General features: G+C 39.6%; 1 protein-coding gene across 4 annotated transcripts in view; it reads right to left on the bottom strand.

The window, feature by feature from the left end:
• NAA35 (N-alpha-acetyltransferase 35, NatC auxiliary subunit) overlaps positions 1-17,660 on the bottom strand; it is a 96,626-nt gene extending 78,966 nt beyond the window's left edge. Inside the window, exons 1-4 of one of the 4 annotated variants that reach the window (XM_030294487.2) lie at positions 17,561-17,660; positions 16,567-16,695; positions 4,987-5,020; positions 986-1,100 (exon numbers count right to left, since the gene is read on the bottom strand). In XM_030294487.2, the coding sequence (XP_030150347.1) occupies positions 986-1,100; positions 4,987-5,020; positions 16,567-16,690 (273 nt within the window). In that variant the 5' untranslated portion in view covers positions 16,691-16,695; positions 17,561-17,660. Of the gene's footprint in view, positions 1-985; positions 1,101-4,986; positions 5,021-11,751; positions 11,902-16,566; positions 16,696-17,429 lie in introns of those variants that run through there. The other 3 variants (XM_030294489.2, XM_030294490.1, XM_030294491.1) reach the window with 3 other exon arrangements.
• Positions 17,661-17,937: the final 277 nt, after the last annotated feature.

Below are 17,937 nucleotides of genomic sequence, written 5' to 3'. Positions count from 1 at the left end.
TAGCATTTTGGCCTCCAAGAATTAAATACTTAAAAAATAATAATTCTAGAACTATATCATCATCTGATAAAAACTAAAATGCCAAATTAACTCTGTATTCTTGAAATATATCTTAAATAGATCTTCAATACAAAAAAATCAAAGCCTCTTAATTTGAAAAGAATAAAGGCCTTTATAAACAAAAAGTTAAACAAGTATTTAAAAACACAGTTCAAATTAGTTTTAAGCATTAATAAATATGAATCATTTTAACGGATCAAAAGTACTTAGAAAAGTAAACATTTTTAAAAACCCTTCCCTTGGGGTGCCTGGGTGGCTCAGTTGGTTAAGCATCCGACTTTAGCTCAGGTCATGGTCTCACGGTTCATGCGTTCAAGCCCCACATTGGGCTCTGTGCAGACAGCTCAGAGCGTGGAGCCTGCTTCGGATTATGTGTCTCCCTCTCTCTCTGCCCCTCCCCGACTTGTGCTCGCTCTCTCTCTCAAAAATAAAAATAAAAAAAATTTTTAAAAACCCTTCCTTTAAGATGATTAATTTTACTACTTGTAAATTTTATTTAAATATCCATTTATTTAGCACATCTTTCTTCATAAAATATGCAAAATTAAACTCTGTGGCAACTGTGAATGAATTTCTAAGTCAATCCTCACAGAATGAATTTCAAATTCACAACCACAAGCATTCTGCTTAGTGTGTTAATATATAAAACTTAAAGGCTTAACCAACTACCCTGGTATTTGAATATATACTGAAATGCTTTAAAAAATTAGTAAACACACACACAAATTTAGTGCCAGCTTGTAATGAAGACCTTTGAACAATTTACAGACTTCAAAAAAAAAGATAACTAAAGCTTGTAACTAAGTTTTGTTTATGTACCTGAGATGCTTGTAAAAAAATTGTATTTTAATATGCCAAGTTTGATGGGCACTGTTTTAACATGTGGAATAACAAATGATAAAACAAAAAGCACAATGGTATTTACCTTGATAGCTTGTTCAAAATTGAGAACTTTTCGATTAACTTGGTTTCCAATCATGCCAGCATCCATCTTGGGATCCATCATTTCAATGGCAGACATGGCTTCAAAAAGACCAAATCTGCAAACAAAAAAATTGACCCCACAAATTGTTTTGAACGAGTTAAGTTTACCCAGATTCCCTCAATGATATAATAATTATAGTACTTTAAATATATAGTGTTCTATATATTTAGTCTTTCCAATTTGCTAACACTTCTATTTCAATTAAATAATCTCCCTCTGGGGCACCTGGGTGGCTCAGTCAGTTAAATGTCCAGCTCAGGTCATAATCTCAGGGTTGTGAGATTAAGCCCCACTGTCGGGCTCTACACTGGACATGGAGCCTGATTAGGATTCTCTCTCTTCCTCTACCCACTTCTGGCTTATGCATGTATGTAACTCTCTCGCAAAAAAAAAAAGAAAAAAAAATTTTTAAATTAAAAAAATTAAATAATCTTATTTTAACATAAAAATTCTATGTAGTGGTCAAATTATTTGCATACACTGTGCAGGTGAAAAAACAAAAATTGTTTTTTGTGTTTCCTTTAAAAAGGTTGCACATTAGAAATTTTGGAAAAAAGATCAACTGACCTATAATGGATTTCACTTTGCCTTCTTTAAATGGTTTTCTCTACTTAATATTTAGAAAGTTGTATTGGAATAATCATTACCAAATGTAATTTTTGATTTATTTTCTTTATATCTTGAATAATAGGAATAATGCAGCACATTAACATCTACAATGCCCGAAGTTCTGGCAGTAACATAATGAAAAATAATCCAGGAGTCGTGTTAACTTGTATCTGGTATTTATGGCTTATTAGCCATATAAACAGATAGTTGTGGTGCACTGTGGACTGGTTAGTGAGTATATCATTAACAGATATGCCTTAAAAAATGGGACAGGAACAAGAAAAGCTTAAAAGAAAGTCTGATAGGTGATCAAGCTACTGACTTCACATTTTGCTTAGTCTAAGCTATTAGACTACCAGGAAAATAAAGACATTACCTTGTTACAATACATCATTTCCTCTTAGAAAAGCAGCAAGACATTAAAACCAGCTTTAAGGAGACAAACTCTTCCCTTCAATCCCTCAAATCTCTCAATGCTTCAAGATAATCTGACAAGATGAGTATGTTATTATTGAAAACAACTCTAAACTATGCTAATCAAAACCCAAATAGTATTTTTCAAAGAGCTTGCCAAGCCAAAACAGAAAATATGCAAAAATGGAAGAGAATTCTTTCAACAAAAACAGTATTCACCAAATATCAAAGATACTATAAGACATAATAATTACAAACATTCTAGAACACACAGATCAATAGAAAACAGTCTAAACCCACATTTCTGTAGGAATTCTATATGATAAAGACAGAACTTCAAAGTAATGAAAAATAGTGGATTAATCAATAAATACTGCTGAAACAAGTGGCTAACCATCTGGAAAATGTGAAATCTTTGATTCACACAATTTTAAAAAGTAAACCCAGGCAGATTTAAGTTCTATACCTAAAACAAGCAAACAAACAAAAGATTTCAATAATTTTTGAATTTCTGAACAAAAAAAAGATTTTCAATAATTTCAAAAAACTATAAAAGGAGAAGCTGATGTATGCAATTGTGTAAATATTTTAAATTTATATGCAATGAAAATAAACCATAGTTAAAACACCATAATTATCTAGAAAGGGTATTTTTAATATAGGTAATTTTTAAAAAGTTGTTATCCAGAATACAACTGACTCATACAACAAATAAGGCAACTAGTCCAAAGAAAGAGAGGCAAAGGACAGGGGCGCCTAGCTGGCTCAGTCAGTGGAGCATCCAACTTCGGCTCAGGTCATGATCTCACAGCTTGTGAGTTCAAGCCTTGCATCGGGCTCTGTGCTGAGAGCTCAGAGCCCGGAGTCTGCTTCGGATTCTAACCCTAACCCTAACCCTAACCCTCTCTCTCTACTCCTAACCCACTCACATTCTGTCTCTCTCTCAAAAATAAACAGACACTTAAAAAAAAAAATTTAAAAAAAAAAGAGGCAAAGGACATGAATGGACAATTCACAAAAGAAAAAAGTGTATATTTATAATAAAAGTGAAAAGCTGCTCAAATTCAAATGTAATCAGGCAATGCAAAACAAAACAATGAGGAATTGCTTTGGCCACTCAGAAAGCTTAAAAAATATACCTAGTTTACTCTCATATACTGTTGGTGGGAGACTGATACAGACTTTTTTTTAGTAAAGTTTGGCTGAACCTATTAAAATCCAGTCATTTGATTTCTAGGCTTCCATCCTAAAATATATTTGCACATGCATACAAAGAGGTTTGTATAAATTAAATGTCTTCAATTTTCCCATGTTACTAATCCCATGTTCCCATGTTGCAATCTAAATGTCCATCAATAGGGATACTGCAGAATAAATTATGGTATAGTCACTGTAAAATACAAAGCAACAGTTAAAATGAACGAGGTATAGCTTATATACTAACATGGAAAGATCTCCGAGATACACTGAATGGGAAAAGAATTTTCAAAATAATACATACTATAGACAGGAATTCATAATCAACTATTTTTACAGATTTTATTCATATATATATTTTATAGGTCCAAAAGGACATGCAACAATCTCATAATAGTGATATCTGAGCAAAGAGTAAGCGTGGGGGACCTGGGGGCAGTATAATGGGAAATTTTTGCTTCATCTCTAATGTTTGAATTCGTTTAAAACAAAGTATCCATTACTTACAAGAGAACAAAAACAAGTTTTTAATGGCACAATTAAAACCCTAGACCAGTGAAGTACTTGCCTAATTAGTAAACGCTCTACAGAAATTATAGCAGCATTAAATTAGGATTTCTCCATTCATTCAACAAATGCTGAGCACCTAATATATGCTAGACGCGGTTCTAGGTTCAAGTGAACAAAACAAATTTGCCTGCCGAGATTCCAGAGAAAGGAAACAAACGGTAAAGATAAAAAGTTACATATATGTTAGAAGATTGTATAGTAGGGAGAAAATACAAGACAGCTAAGGGAGAGATAAATTACAAGAATATAACTTTAATAGGTGTTCAGGGGAGGCTGCTGACAATCATGTTTCCTGGGCTGAGCCTAAAACCTTGGGGAAATGAAGACCACTTGGTCCCTCTTCAGCTGTCTTCTCTCAAATCTTGTTCCACAGTGAGGAGTCACACTCTTTCCTGCATTTGTTTGTGGTATGGTTTCGTTTATCTTTCCTAGAACCGCCTGCAGCACCAAAAGGATGACCCAGAGTGGTTCTTAGTGTGGTCGATCCCTGGATCAGCACATCAACCTCACCTGGGAACTTGTTGGAACTTCAACTTCTGCGGGGTCCCACACCAGCCCTAAAGGAGGAACTCTGGGGGGTTGGGCCCAGCAATGTGTGTTTTAAAAACCCCTTGATGTCTCCGATTCACATTAGTTTGAGAAAAATTAAATTTCAGGATCTACTCCTGCTCCTCAAATGTCCCATCTTGGCCATTAACTGATTTAACATTTCACATTCCTAATTTTGAAATTGAGCCTGGCCATAGTAGTACGGGAATTGAGGTTATCTGCGGGAGTACAAATAAAATCAAGCATCTCCCTTTTTTCGCCTTTCCCAGGATTCTCTCATCCAGCCATTAAATCATTCATCATTGGTCATCAACCAGCCTATCACAGATAACACAAAATCTGTATCTTTTCCTCAAGAAATTCCATATCCTATACATCTAACTCTTAAAGAAAGGACCATAAATCATAGTTTTACCAGGTACAACCATTTCATATCATAACTAAGGTCAGCTGCCCCAAAACAGCTCACCAAGATTAAAAATAGATTTCTAATTCATTTTATTTTTACAGCTTTGAAATGTAGTATTACCCAGGCCTCAAGGAATACTATTGCACACACAAAAAACCCAGAAATATTAAACTACGCTATTTCAAATACTTACAGCTTATCATGAAGCAGTTCTCCCAACTTTAATTCTAAAAGAAACAAACAGAAAAATCCTTTGAATAACACCATCTTTATATTTAAATTTTAATTCTAAGAAAAAAAAAGAAACAAAACAGTTTTGTTTGAAAATGGGCTTTCATTACTTTAAACTTCATTTTCTAAGAAATTATTTCTACTCCATTACTAACATAATGCCTTCTACACGATGAATATTTAATCCCTATAAATTGAACTTTTAATAATTAGCAAGCAACCCACCACAGGCCACAAAAATCCAATCAGAATTACCAACCTCATTTTATTTTTTTTTAATTTTTTTTCAACATTTTTATTTATTTTTGGGACAGAGAGAGACAGAGCATGAACGGGGGAGGGGCAGAGAGAGAGGGAGACACAGAAGCGGAAACAGGCTCCAGGCTCCGAGCCATCAGCCCAGAGCCCGACGCGGGGCTCGAACTCACAGACCGCGAGATCGTGACCTGGCTGAAGTCGGACGCTTAACCGACTGCGCCACCCAGGCGCCCCTACCAACCTCATTTTAAAATATCACTAGTAAATTTCCCCCAACTATGCTTTTTCACAGAACTGACTGCTGTTTTTTAACTTTCTTAAACCGCTTTTTTTTTTTTTTAACGTTTATTTATTTTTGAGACAGAGAGAGACAGAGCATGAACGGGGGAGGGTCAGAGAGAGGGACACACAGAATCTGAAACAGGCTCCAGGCTCTGAGCTGTCAGCACACAGCCCGACGCGGGGCTCGAACCCACGGACCGTGAGATCATGACCTGAGCCAAAGCCGGCCGCTTAACCGACTGAGCCACCCAGGTGCCCCTACCACTTTTAAGTTGTTTCTTAAATCGCTTGGGGTCATAATCTAACCTTTTTTTTGTCCCAGGAACAGTGTCAAAGCTACTTTTTAAAGTTACATTTTATTTAGGGGCACTTCAGTCGGTTGAGCGTCTGACTTCAGCTCATGTCATGATCTGACGTTCGTTAATTAAGCCCCACATCGGGCTCATGCTGTCAGCCTGTCAGTGCAGAGCCTGCTTCAGATCCTCTGTCCCTCTCTCTTTGTCCCTTCCCTGCTTGTGCTCTCCCAAAAATAAATATAAATATAAAGAAAAAAGAAAAAAAGGAAATCCCATTTTATTTAAATGTAGAAAACATCTGAGTAAACAGCTAATCAAAACAGTATTCATCCTCTATAAAGCAGTTCTCAACTTTGGCTTCATGTTGGTATCAACTCTGGAGCCTGTGAAAATCCCAACATCCAAGCAGCACCCTAAACCAATTAAATTCTAGGGGTGGCCCCTCTGCAATGGTTTCAAACCACTACAGGTAAAATCCCAATGTGCAGGGAAGGGGAGAACTACTACTGTAACATTTTAAGTAACTTAAATATTGATGGTCAAATCCGGTAAAAGATGCAAAGCCCCAGTTTTCTGAACTGTACCCCTCCTACTGATCTTAAGTTAAAGAACATTCATTTTTAACAATTCCAGGTAACAAAACAGATAAATCAATGAGAAGCATATCAAAAACTACAATATAGTATGACAGAACATAACAGCAGTTCTCACAGATGGTCTGGGAACGCAGGTGTCTGTAACATTAAAATTACTTTCACAGTAATATTAAAACATTTTCTTTTTCATTGTATTGACATCTGCACTGATAATACAAGAGCAACAGCATAAAGGGAAAAATAAAAAAGCAACGAGGGCTACACTGCTTTAGCTTCACCACAAATTAAGACAGTGGCCCCCAAGCTAAATAGTGTATTTTTTTACCTCCAAGCACTTGCAGTTAAAAAGACAACATTTTTAAATGTCACTTAAGTGCTTGGTGAAGCAGTAAAATCACTAATCTCAAGGCTGGGACCAGGGTGCAGCAAGTGAAGCATTTCCTGTGAGAAATTTAAGCATGAGCTCACTTTCAGGTAGTGAGTTGTTTTTGTTTTTAAGTTTACCTATTTTGAGACGGAGAGAGGGAGAGCATGAACAGGAGACGGGCAGGGAGAGAGAGAATCCCAAGCAATCTCCACATTGTCAACACAGAGCCGGATATGGGGCTCAAACTCACAAACCATGAAATGAAATCAAGAGATGGACTGACTGAACCACCCAGGTGCCCCTCAGGTAGTGAATTCTTAAGTTTTCCACCCTAGGTGCCTCACTTCATTCTAGTGCTGGTCCTGATTTACCTGATTAAGTCTCAATCTTTGAGTACATCTTTTAAATATTCTATTTGACAAAATAGGAAATATAAACAAACACGTCTGCTGCATATCAAAGTAAGCTGTTATTGTAAGGAAAAGCACTTGCACAATTACAATGGAACACCATTTTTACTTGAAAGAACAAATGACAAACTATACTTATTCAGACTTAAGAATATGCCATTTTCTTGGAAAGGAGTTTGTTGCTTTAAGAAAAACTGAAATTTTGTGTTGCCAATGATAAAATTCGAGCTTGTAAGCAAAACTTAGAATTTGGAGAAACATATTTACCACTGTGAACCTGATAGCTTCCCAATATTAAAAAAGACTTTTCTGATAATAGTGGTAATATTAACAAATGTGCTTTTCAGTATTATATATCAGCATTTAGAAGATATGCTTAAGTCAATGAACCAATATTTTCCAAATGGAGACACACGTTCCAAAATTAAGCATTCTAAGTTCAAGGCACACCAATGGATTTTAATGTAACAGAGAGCATGGAAAGTCTTCAGATCTTCAGATTCCATATCACAACTCATCTTTAAGAAACTACCACCTGTCAAGTTTTGTTGTACTGTAATATCAAAGAAGTATATCCACAATTATCTGAAAAGGTTCCTGTTTTTCAACTATATATCTGGTGAGGCCAGATTTACCTCATATACTTCCAACAAATACAGATAGATTAGCAATTCAGATGCCTTCTATTACGCTGACATTAAAGAGATTTTCAAAAATATAAAACAACTCTAGTCTTGGAAGTTATTCTCTTTTGAAAAATAATTTATTTTTCATCAAAAGACATATTAACATGGAATGGGTTTATAATTGTTTTTAAATCAATTGGGAGGTATTTTTAAAATTTGTTTTAAGTTTTAATGAACATCTATATCCATATCCGTATGGAAACACACAATTTTTGAGTGTAAAGGTATAATTTTTAAAAGTATAATGGGGTCCCAAAATCAAAAAATTTGAGAACTGCTGTAATAATTTATCAAATACTTATGGTAGATTTAGGGTACCAAATAGCTTCACCAAACTTAAAAAGAAAAACACTCCACAGACCTTGAACCAAGTTACTCTGTGCCTTGGTTTCCTTATCTGTAAAATGAACTGCTGAACTAGCTGACTCTCAGTATGGTCCCTTAGAACACCAGGAATCAGATCACAGTAAACTATAGGCAGGAAGCTTGAAAATTTGCTCAACTAAGCAGAGTGCAAGCACTTTTACTGCATGATCAACACCTGGACACGGAATCATGCTCTTCTACAGCACTACAGACCTGAGTAGTCTGGGTCTTATCCAACTATGCAGCAGTTCTGAAAAGACTTAGCGAGAAGGATAATGTTTTACATTTATCATTAGCAGTCAGAGCAATGACATCATAACATATCATGTAGTCTCTGGACTACTAATAAGAGAATGAGAGTCAAAAAGGCAAGTTAACATCTTAGTACTACTGCAGAAATTGTTTTGATCTTGCATGCTGTGGGAAATGTTCTTGATGATCCTAGGGATTACAGACGCACCAAACCACTGAACTAAGTTAACACAATGATTAAAAAGTAGTTACTTCTACTTTTAAGTTAAAGCCTTAAATAGGTACAGTAGTACATAGCTTAAACCACTCCAAGCAAAGGAAAAAGTTAGATATGAGGAAAAATTGATGATTCAAATTTTTTGACTACCTTGACAATCGTCTTTTTCTTTTATCCTCACTCTCATATAAAGTATGAATGGATCTGCTGTGAGAGAAAATTTAACTCAACTTTGTGGGTCACAGAATTTCCTAACATTTTACTGAGGACATCATTCATTTTGCCTTGGAAATGAACAATGAATCATAACTTGTGGTGGAATTTGGGTATGCAGCAGTTGAATCATATGCTCATTTGGATGAAACGTTATCTTGCAAAAGAAAAACATGCACCTATGTGACAACGCAAATACATATACGTTATCATCTTGTAAATGAGATCATGTGTAAACAGACGTTATAGATCTTTGATTAAATTTCTACCCATAACGTTGTAAATGATGGTTAAGTTCCCAGCTAGGATCCTTATGAATACCCTACTGAATCTATGATATAACCGAAATCCAATACCACTGTAATAGTAATATTTAAACAAAATGACGGAGGTTTACCACTGGGTAAGGGTGGCCAATTGAACACAGGCAACTACCTTTAATTCCCTCCAGAAATTTCATTAGAACAACCAAAGGAAGTATGTATGTGTGTGTTTGTGTTTTAAGAAAGGTATACACTCCAAAGAAGAGGAACAGGTACAGAAATAGTGTAATAGTACAACTTGGAAACAAAAAGACAAGTAGTTTCTTAGCAAACTCAAGAAAACCGAATCCTAAAAAGCAGGAGTGAAGAAAGCCCAAAACATGACTTACCATTTGCCTCTAAAAGTACAGATAAAGGGAGGCTAAAACATGGAACTGAGCAGACAGCGCAGAGCCCTGTCCTAATGTACAGCGCAGGAAAACTGCCCTCCCTTCCCCACACGTAACACTGAAGACTTTCTGAGAAGAGAGGGAAAATGTCCCCAGGGACATAAGGTTACCTGAAGGCCAGGGTAGAACACTGGAAAGAGGGGGCATTAAGTGAGTATGTGAAAACCCCAGATCTCTTCCCTCACTTATCTGTTAAATCACAGGCAGTCAAGTCAGAGCACCAGCACCAGTCAAGTCCACATCAGTAAGTCCCACTCAAAAATTCAGAGGTTCCCACTGGCTTTTGGTCTCCCACCCTCAGACAACAAAGAAATCTTAGGTATCTGAAGTAATCCTCAAATATGAAAGATATAAAGGAAACAAACTTGAAAAACAAAAAGGCAAGTTGGCAGAAAGACACTATGTAGAGGAAAATTCAAAAGAACTATTATCCTTAGAGAGATAAAACGGTGCAACCCTGAAACAAAACCAGGACATTTTACTTAAAAAAAGGGGAGGGGGGAATTGTTCTGAGAAAAGAAGTCTTAAAAACATTACAGTGGAAAAGAAAAAATCAGCAGGTTTGGAAGATGCGAGTCTTAGTCCATTCAGGCTATTGCAACAAAAAATACCATAAACTGGACAGCTATAAACAACAAACATTGATTTCTCACAGTTGTAGAGGCTGGGAAGTCCAAGATTAAGGCACCAGCAAATATCTGGTGAGGGTCTACTTGCTAGATAGCCATCTTTCTATGGTAACCTCAAATATCAGAGGGGACTACACCCATTCATGTGGGCTCCACTCTCACGATCTAAGCACCTCCCAAAGAAAGGTTCAGTATCCAAAAAACAGTATCCTTTTGTAAGGAGAATACGGAGGGGGGGGAGGAGGAGGGGGAGGAGGAGGAGGAGGAGGAGGAGGAGAAGAAAGAAAGAAAGAAAGAAAGAAAAGAAAAGAAAAGAAAAGAAAAGAAAAGAAAAGAAAGAATAGAGTAATTAAAGAAAGTTTCTTAGAACTGAAAGATCAGACAAGGTAAGAAGACCCCAGAGTCATCAACCAGGCAAGCCACTATGAGAGGTCTGTATAAGAGGTCAAACAGAAGACTCTAAAAGGTTACATAGGAAAGCTCAGTTATCAGAATGTCATCAAACTACTTAATAGCAAAATCAGAGCAAAAACATCAATGGGTCATGCCCTCAAAATTCTTAAAGGTATCCAGACACACTATGTTATCAATAAAGTGGGAGGATACAATAAAAATATTTTCAGACACCCAGAGCCTCAAAAAATTGTATCTCCCATGCATTTTACTCAAAAGGAGAAAAAAGATGTCTAATCTAGGGGTGGCTGGGTGGCTCAGTCGGTTGAGCGTCCAACTTCAGCTCAGGTCATGATCTCACGGTCTGTGGGTTCGAGCCCCACGTAGGGCTCTGTGCTGACAGCTCAGAGCCTGGAGCCTGCTTCTGATCCTGTGTCTCCCTCTCTCTCTGCCCCTCCCTCACTCTCACTTTGTCTTACTGTGTCTCTCAAAAATAAATGTAAAAAAAAATTAAAAAAAAAAAAAGATGTCTAATCTATATTAAAGTAAGAAACCCCAGGCTGATGATCTCAGGATCACACTATGTACAAAGCTTCAGACTGGAGCAGTAAGAGGCTCGAGGAGAAATTTCTTCAAAGAGATGAAAAACAATACGATGTCTGAGGTATCTGAATGTCTTAAGGAGCTTAAGACAAATGAACAATCTAAGGTGAACAATCTAAGGTAGAACTAATGATAACTACAAAGATTCTGAATAAGAGTTTTTTGTATATAACAAAACTGTGCGGGAAGGAAAAATAACAGCTTTACTCTTGGACTCCACAATAGGTAATATTTGCTTATCCATAGTGTAGCTATAACTATATGGGTAGAGGTACATACGTGATTTCAAAATGGGAGTGCGAGGAATCAAGAAATAATAATAGAAGCATGCTATCTATAATTATGAATACTGGAATAACCACCTCAAAGAGGGAAAGTGGTGAGTTCTGAGGACACCTCTTCTGTTAACCAAACCTCCCAACATAAAGGAGGATATACAATACCCACCTGATTAAGAAGAAAATCTGATAGATGCATTCAACAATGCAGAAGAGCCCTCAAAATGTATCAACGGTCCCACTCTCTTCCCACTGCTTGCTCTATGTTAATGCTAGTTGTTAGAGGTGTTAAGACATCCAGTATCCGTATGTTCCTTTCCTGAAGAATCCAGGGTCAGAAAGGGTAAATGATAGTTGAACATTCTTGAAAGTTATCTAAAGAGAGTGAACTATGCAGTACTATTGACATTTTGTGCAGAATAATTACTTCTTTGTGGGGGCTACCCTGTGCAGCATCTTTGCTGTGCACCCGCTAGACACCAGTAACAGTCCACCCCCCCACTGTGACAACCAAAAACATTGCAAGACACTGGCAAGTGTTCCTTGAGGGGCAAAATCATCCCTGGTGGAGAACTGCTGATCTCAAGTGACCCACAATTACCAGCGCTGCCCAGTCCCCATGCCTTACGACTGAAAACACTCTTGATAGGATGAAACAAGGAAAACATAATTTTCATTTCCAAAATCAAAATCACTTAAAGAAAAAAAAGTATTTTACAGGGTGCCCAGATCTTTCACCAAGACAATTTCCATCCATCTTTTTTTTTTTTTATCTTTGAATAAAGTGCTAACAAACAGCAAATTCCTAGAACAATGATTCTCAAATTGGGGTTTATGAATTCAGCAAGGGAGGAGTCTATACTTTTTCTACGATAATTGTTAAATGCTATATAATCAGTTCGATAATTTTCTTTAAAAAGATTACAGAAGCATACTGCAAACCAACTGGATAATAAGGTTTATAATCAAGTATTGCTACAATTTCAGTGCTCAATCTTATGTTCATAATGAAGCTAGTTTCAGGCAATCACCCAAAATGATACCATTTAATGTAATGCAGGGGTTCTAAAACTTCTGAAGTAGGAGATCCAGATACTCTGATTTGAAGAAACACGGCCTTAATATATTCATTCATTCTTAAAACAAATATATATTAGGCACCTACAAGTGTTCTAAATGAGAGAAGACAATATAGAAAGGAAGAGAAAGAAGCTTAAGAATCCTAGGTTTTGAAACAGGGAAGAGAAATCAATAAAAGGAGTCTTCTGAAGAAAAGTAATGGGCAAGAGTTGAAGAAAGTGGACGGGAAAAGAGGCCTTAAACAACAGGGCCTCTGAGAAAGACAGACTAATGACGAATGAGTGAAGCCATCAAAGACATAAGAAGATGGGATGACAGGAAGGGCCCATGTCTTTCTAGACTAAAGCTCAAAAAGATGAAGTAATGATAATGAACCTTAGATTACCTCTGGGTTCTAGACACCTGAAGGTATCATCATCCTAGGAGAGGCTGTTGGCTATCCACAGAGTGTGTGGAAGAAGGGAATCTGGTAGGTAGAAGGAGCAACGTACGTTTTATGATCTTCTGTGTTTAAGTGAAATTTCTAAATTGAGGGTTTGTTTATATTCAGAAAGCACCTAACTTTAGACAACCAAATGAAATACGAAGATCAAAAGCTTTTTATAGGAAGCAGAGATGGTTTGAATTCGGCAAAGTTTCCTGGAGAAGCAAAGCTCAGAGGTGTTATTTAGATGAATATATTATATATCAGGCAAAGTAACAATAATGGCACCATATATTCAAAATAATTTCAGGGGAAAAAAAGCCAAGGGCCTCAATGTCAGATACAGGAAATGTCAAGGGAATGTGTGCCCTCTGCCTAACAGGAGATAAAGGAAGTGATGAAAGTTACAATTTGATCCAGAGGAGTTTGACGAGCCACCAAAAGAACAAGTAGAAATGTGCATGAAGAACACTGTGATCACTATGCAGATTGTTTTCTCAGTACCAAAATAAATAAATAAATCACCATAGTTTAGCCAAATGCCATCACAGTGTTACTGAAGAGACCACTACAACAGTTAAAAGGTATTGGGGCGCCTGGGTGGCGCAGTCGGCTAAGCGTCCGACTTCAGCCAGGTCACGATCTCGCGGTCTGTGAGTTCGAGCCCCGCGTCAGGCTCTGGGCTGATGGCTCGGAGCCTGGAGCCTGTTTCTGATTCTGTGTCTCCCTCTCTCTCTGCCCCTCCCCCGTTCATGCTCTGTCTCTCTCTGTCCCAAAAATAAATAAACGTTGAAAAAAAAAAATTTTAAAAAGGTATTAAGAATATTTGTTTTAAATTTGGTCTTCTGAAAGTTGCTAGAACAGAAGTCTAAACTAAATTGACGCCATGGGGGTGCCTGGCTGGCTCAGTCAGATGAGTGTCCCGCTTTTGATCCTGGGGTTGTAGGATCGAGCCCCCTCAGGCTGTGCACTAAGTATGGAGTCTACTTGAGATTCTCTCCCTCTATCTCCCTCTACCCTGCTTCTCTCCCCCAACACACTCTATTAAAAAATAAACTGAGGGGCGCCTGGGTGGCTCAGTTGGTTGAGCATCCAACTTCAACTCAGGTCATAATCTCAAAACTCATGGGTTTGAGCCCCACGTCGGGCTCTGTGCTGACAGCTTGGAGCCTTGAGCCTGCTTCTGATTCTCTCTCCCCTCTCTCTGCCCCTCCCCCACATGCACATGCTCATGTGAGCTTTCTCTCAAAAATAAATAAACATTAAATAAATACAAAAATAAACTGACATCATGAATCTGATTATTTCAGGAAGAGAAAACAAATTATTAATACCACAGGCTCAAGAACTGCCAACAGCCTTTAAGTCCTAAATCTACATTAACTTTTTAGTTTCAAGAATGCCTCACACCTGTGCCTCCTGAGACAAAGCAAGAGCTAATTATGGAAGATTTAACAGAATGGTTTGAGGTTGGCAACAAAATGACATGCTACCCCCTCTCAATCCCCACTGAAACAGGTATTAAACCATACTGCCTATTCAAGGTTTCTTCCATGAAGCAGCGAAATTATTTACTCTTCCTCAAACATCAAACTCTCACTAAACTCTGGCTGTAATGGTTCATCTGTCTAGAATAATTCCCTCCCATCCACTTATAGAAACTCGACCACTCCTTTAAAGCCCAACTCATGCCTTATGAACTTCATAAAACCTTTCCCATTTAGGTTCAGAATGACAGCCCTCTAATATAGATCATTTAAAAAATTAGTGCAGGGGCACCTGGATGGCTGTCAGTTGGGCATCCGACTTCAGCTCGGGTCATGATCTCATGGTTTGTGAGTTCAAGCCCTGCCTCGGGCTCTGTGCTGACGGCTCGGAGCCTGGAGGCTGCTTTGGATTCTGCGTCTCCTCTCTCCCCCTCCCCGACTTGTGCTCTGCCTCTCTCTCTCAAAAATACATAAATGTAAATAAATAAATAATCAGTGCAAAATGATGGTATGATCCACTTAATAGTTTAATCTCTAGGTACAACAATTACACTGTAACTTAGACTTCTTTCTCTCTCCTTTGGATACACAGATATGAGCAGTCCCCCAATTAGTCCCAGCGTAATGTTCTTTCCACTATCTCACTTACGCATACTTTAACTGGACACGTATCTCGAAACAGTGGATGGGCAGGCACATGATTTATCATTTTGCTTATATTCAGCTGGCTCTCTTTCCACCTTCAGCTGCTCCAAGTCTCTACTCTTCCTCTCAAGAGCACTAAACACTCCTCCTCACCAGCATGAGAAACTTAACTCATTCAGTAACGAAACAGAAGCCGTCCAGGTGTGCATCCCTCCACCATGCCTCACCATCCACTTAGAAATATGTTTCTTCACCAATCCTAACCTCAGTTCCTCCTGTCTCAGTATGTCCTTATTCTATACCCAAAAGTTAATTTCCCTACCATGTTCTTGATCTCATCCTCTTCAAATTCAAGCTCTCACTCTACCATTTGTTTCTTTCACTTTTCAGTCTCTCCCTAAGGCTCCTTCCTCTCAGACAACAAGTATGCGCATTTCTCTCGTCATTTATGCCTACACATTTATTAAACTATTACAATGTACCAGGAAATGTTCTGTGTGCTAGGGCTACATCAAGATCTCTGCACTCACAGAGCTTACATTCCAGTGGGGAAGGTTGACAATAAACAAGAAATAACGGAAAATGACGGTTTCTGACAGTAGGTTAAGCATTACGATAAAAATAAAACAAGTAATTCAACTGAGATGGAGTTGTACAGAAGAGAATGGGGCTAACTCTGCTTAGACTGGTTGTTTTGAGAAATCCTCACTGGAGAGGTAACATTTAAGGAGCTGGCTACGTGAAGACCTGGAAGCAAAGGAGTTTAAAACATAGAAAAGGAAATATACAGACGTCCAAAGGGAAACTGCCTTGCTGTACTTAATGACATAAAAAGGACCTTGTGACTAACATAATGAGGCTAGTGGGGCAGTGGTACAAAAACGAAGTCAGTGGTAGGCAGGCACCAGACCATACAGGCCATGGGGACAGAATACGGATTTTATTCTACACAGAACAGGAAGCCACTGAAGGCTCTTAAACAGGGAATGATGTGATTCGATCATTTACAAACCTCAAACATACAATACTAACATCTTTAGTTCCATACAACTCATGTTTCCACAGTTTGAAATTACTGCCATGTACTCTCCACTCTGTTACTTAAAGCTAGACAAACTGAAGAAATTGCTTCAACATCTGTATTTCATGCGATATCAAATACCGACTGGCTTGGAATGAAAGTTAAAATCAGAAGGTAGAGAATGAATACGTGTGGTTAACAAACTTGATAAAGTGCACTTACCTGTTGATTTCCTTACATTTAATGAGTTAGTCCACAAATCACAATCAAGACTGTATTTTATCTTTTCCCAGATTTTGAGCTTCTAATACAAAAATTCAAACTCACCTCGACAAGCTTCTTCAAAATCTTGGGTTATGTCCACCCAGCTTGTATTGCTTTTTTCCATCTTTTCTGGTATACTGAGCTCCCATCCTGAATCATCATCTTCTACAGAAGCTTTCATGACCATAATGCCTATAAAATTAACACTGGTGTAAAAGAGATTGTGGCTTTCAAGGCAAGGGTATTTTTGCAATCCTTGTGTGTTTGCTGAAGTACTCGATGGAAGTCTTACTAAATTGCCAGACCTCATCCGAGTTTGAAGATGGTACTGGAAAAAAAATACCTTAATGCAACTAAATCTTACACGGACACTATCGCTGTTCATTTACTAATAGTCTAGCACCTACCAGGGCTCTAAGAGTTTGCCTTCCCACTATCTAAGAAGAAAAATCACAAGCCGCCCCAGCACTGGCCCCAACAGAACCAACTCCAGAGCTTTCAACTTTCCACACTGGCCACAAATGGCCAAGACACTCTTCACAGTCCCCTCCTGCAGCCCGGGAGCCCATGAGGCAACTACTCAAGTCAGGGTGGTCCCTCACCTGGCCGGAACTCTCTGGGCCGACCTGGACCCCCGCATAGCCTCGCACGGTGGGCACGGAGTGCGGGAGCGCCTCGCGGGGTCCAACCCACCCGGCCCAGGGTGGCGGCGCACCTGAGGCGGGGACCCGCCCCACGTCCGCCCTCCCCGGGTCAGCTCAGCCCGGCCCGGCCCCGGCCCCGGCCCCACAGGGCACGGAAGCAAGGGCAGAGCTGTCGACGCGCGGGAGGGCGGGCACGCCCGGTGCCGGGTCGTCGCCTCGGCAACACCCGGCAAGGCCCGGGCCTCGGCGGGCAGCGGACTCGGGGGAGCCTCCAGCTCCTACCTGAAGCGCGGCGGGAGGGCCGGGGCCCCAGGGTGACCTGGCGTCCCAGGGTCTGCCACACGCACGGGGGGCTGCGACTCTAGGACACTGGAGGGAGGGAGTTTCAATGGCTCTGCGCTGGCGGTCCCTACCTACTTCTCCCGTGGCCGCCCGCGCCGCCACGCACCGTCCAAACCGCGGAAATAACGACGCCGCCTCTGCCGCCGCCGCCCCCTCCCCTCAGCCCTGCCCGACCGGCCGCGTGCGCGCATGCGTACGCCGGGTGCGCGCGACCCCGCCCCCTCTCCCTCACTCCTGGGGACTTCGCATACCCCGGCCACACCCCCTCCCTCACCACCGCCGCCGACGGCAGCCGACTTCTCTTCTCGCGGGATTAGAGCCAATCGCGAGACCGGAAGCTACCTTCCTTCTGCCTCAAGCCGAGTCCCGGGCAGTGGGCGGGTCCCGATGAGGGGTGGAGCCAGAGGGGGTGGTCTCAGAGCTGGCCCAGACGGGCTCCGTGGGATAT

Source organism: Lynx canadensis, chromosome D4 (assembly GCF_007474595.2).
Source record: "Lynx canadensis isolate LIC74 chromosome D4, mLynCan4.pri.v2, whole genome shotgun sequence".
Lineage (NCBI taxonomy): Eukaryota > Metazoa > Chordata > Mammalia > Carnivora > Felidae > Lynx > Lynx canadensis.
This window is presented reverse-complemented; position numbering and strand designations above follow the sequence as displayed.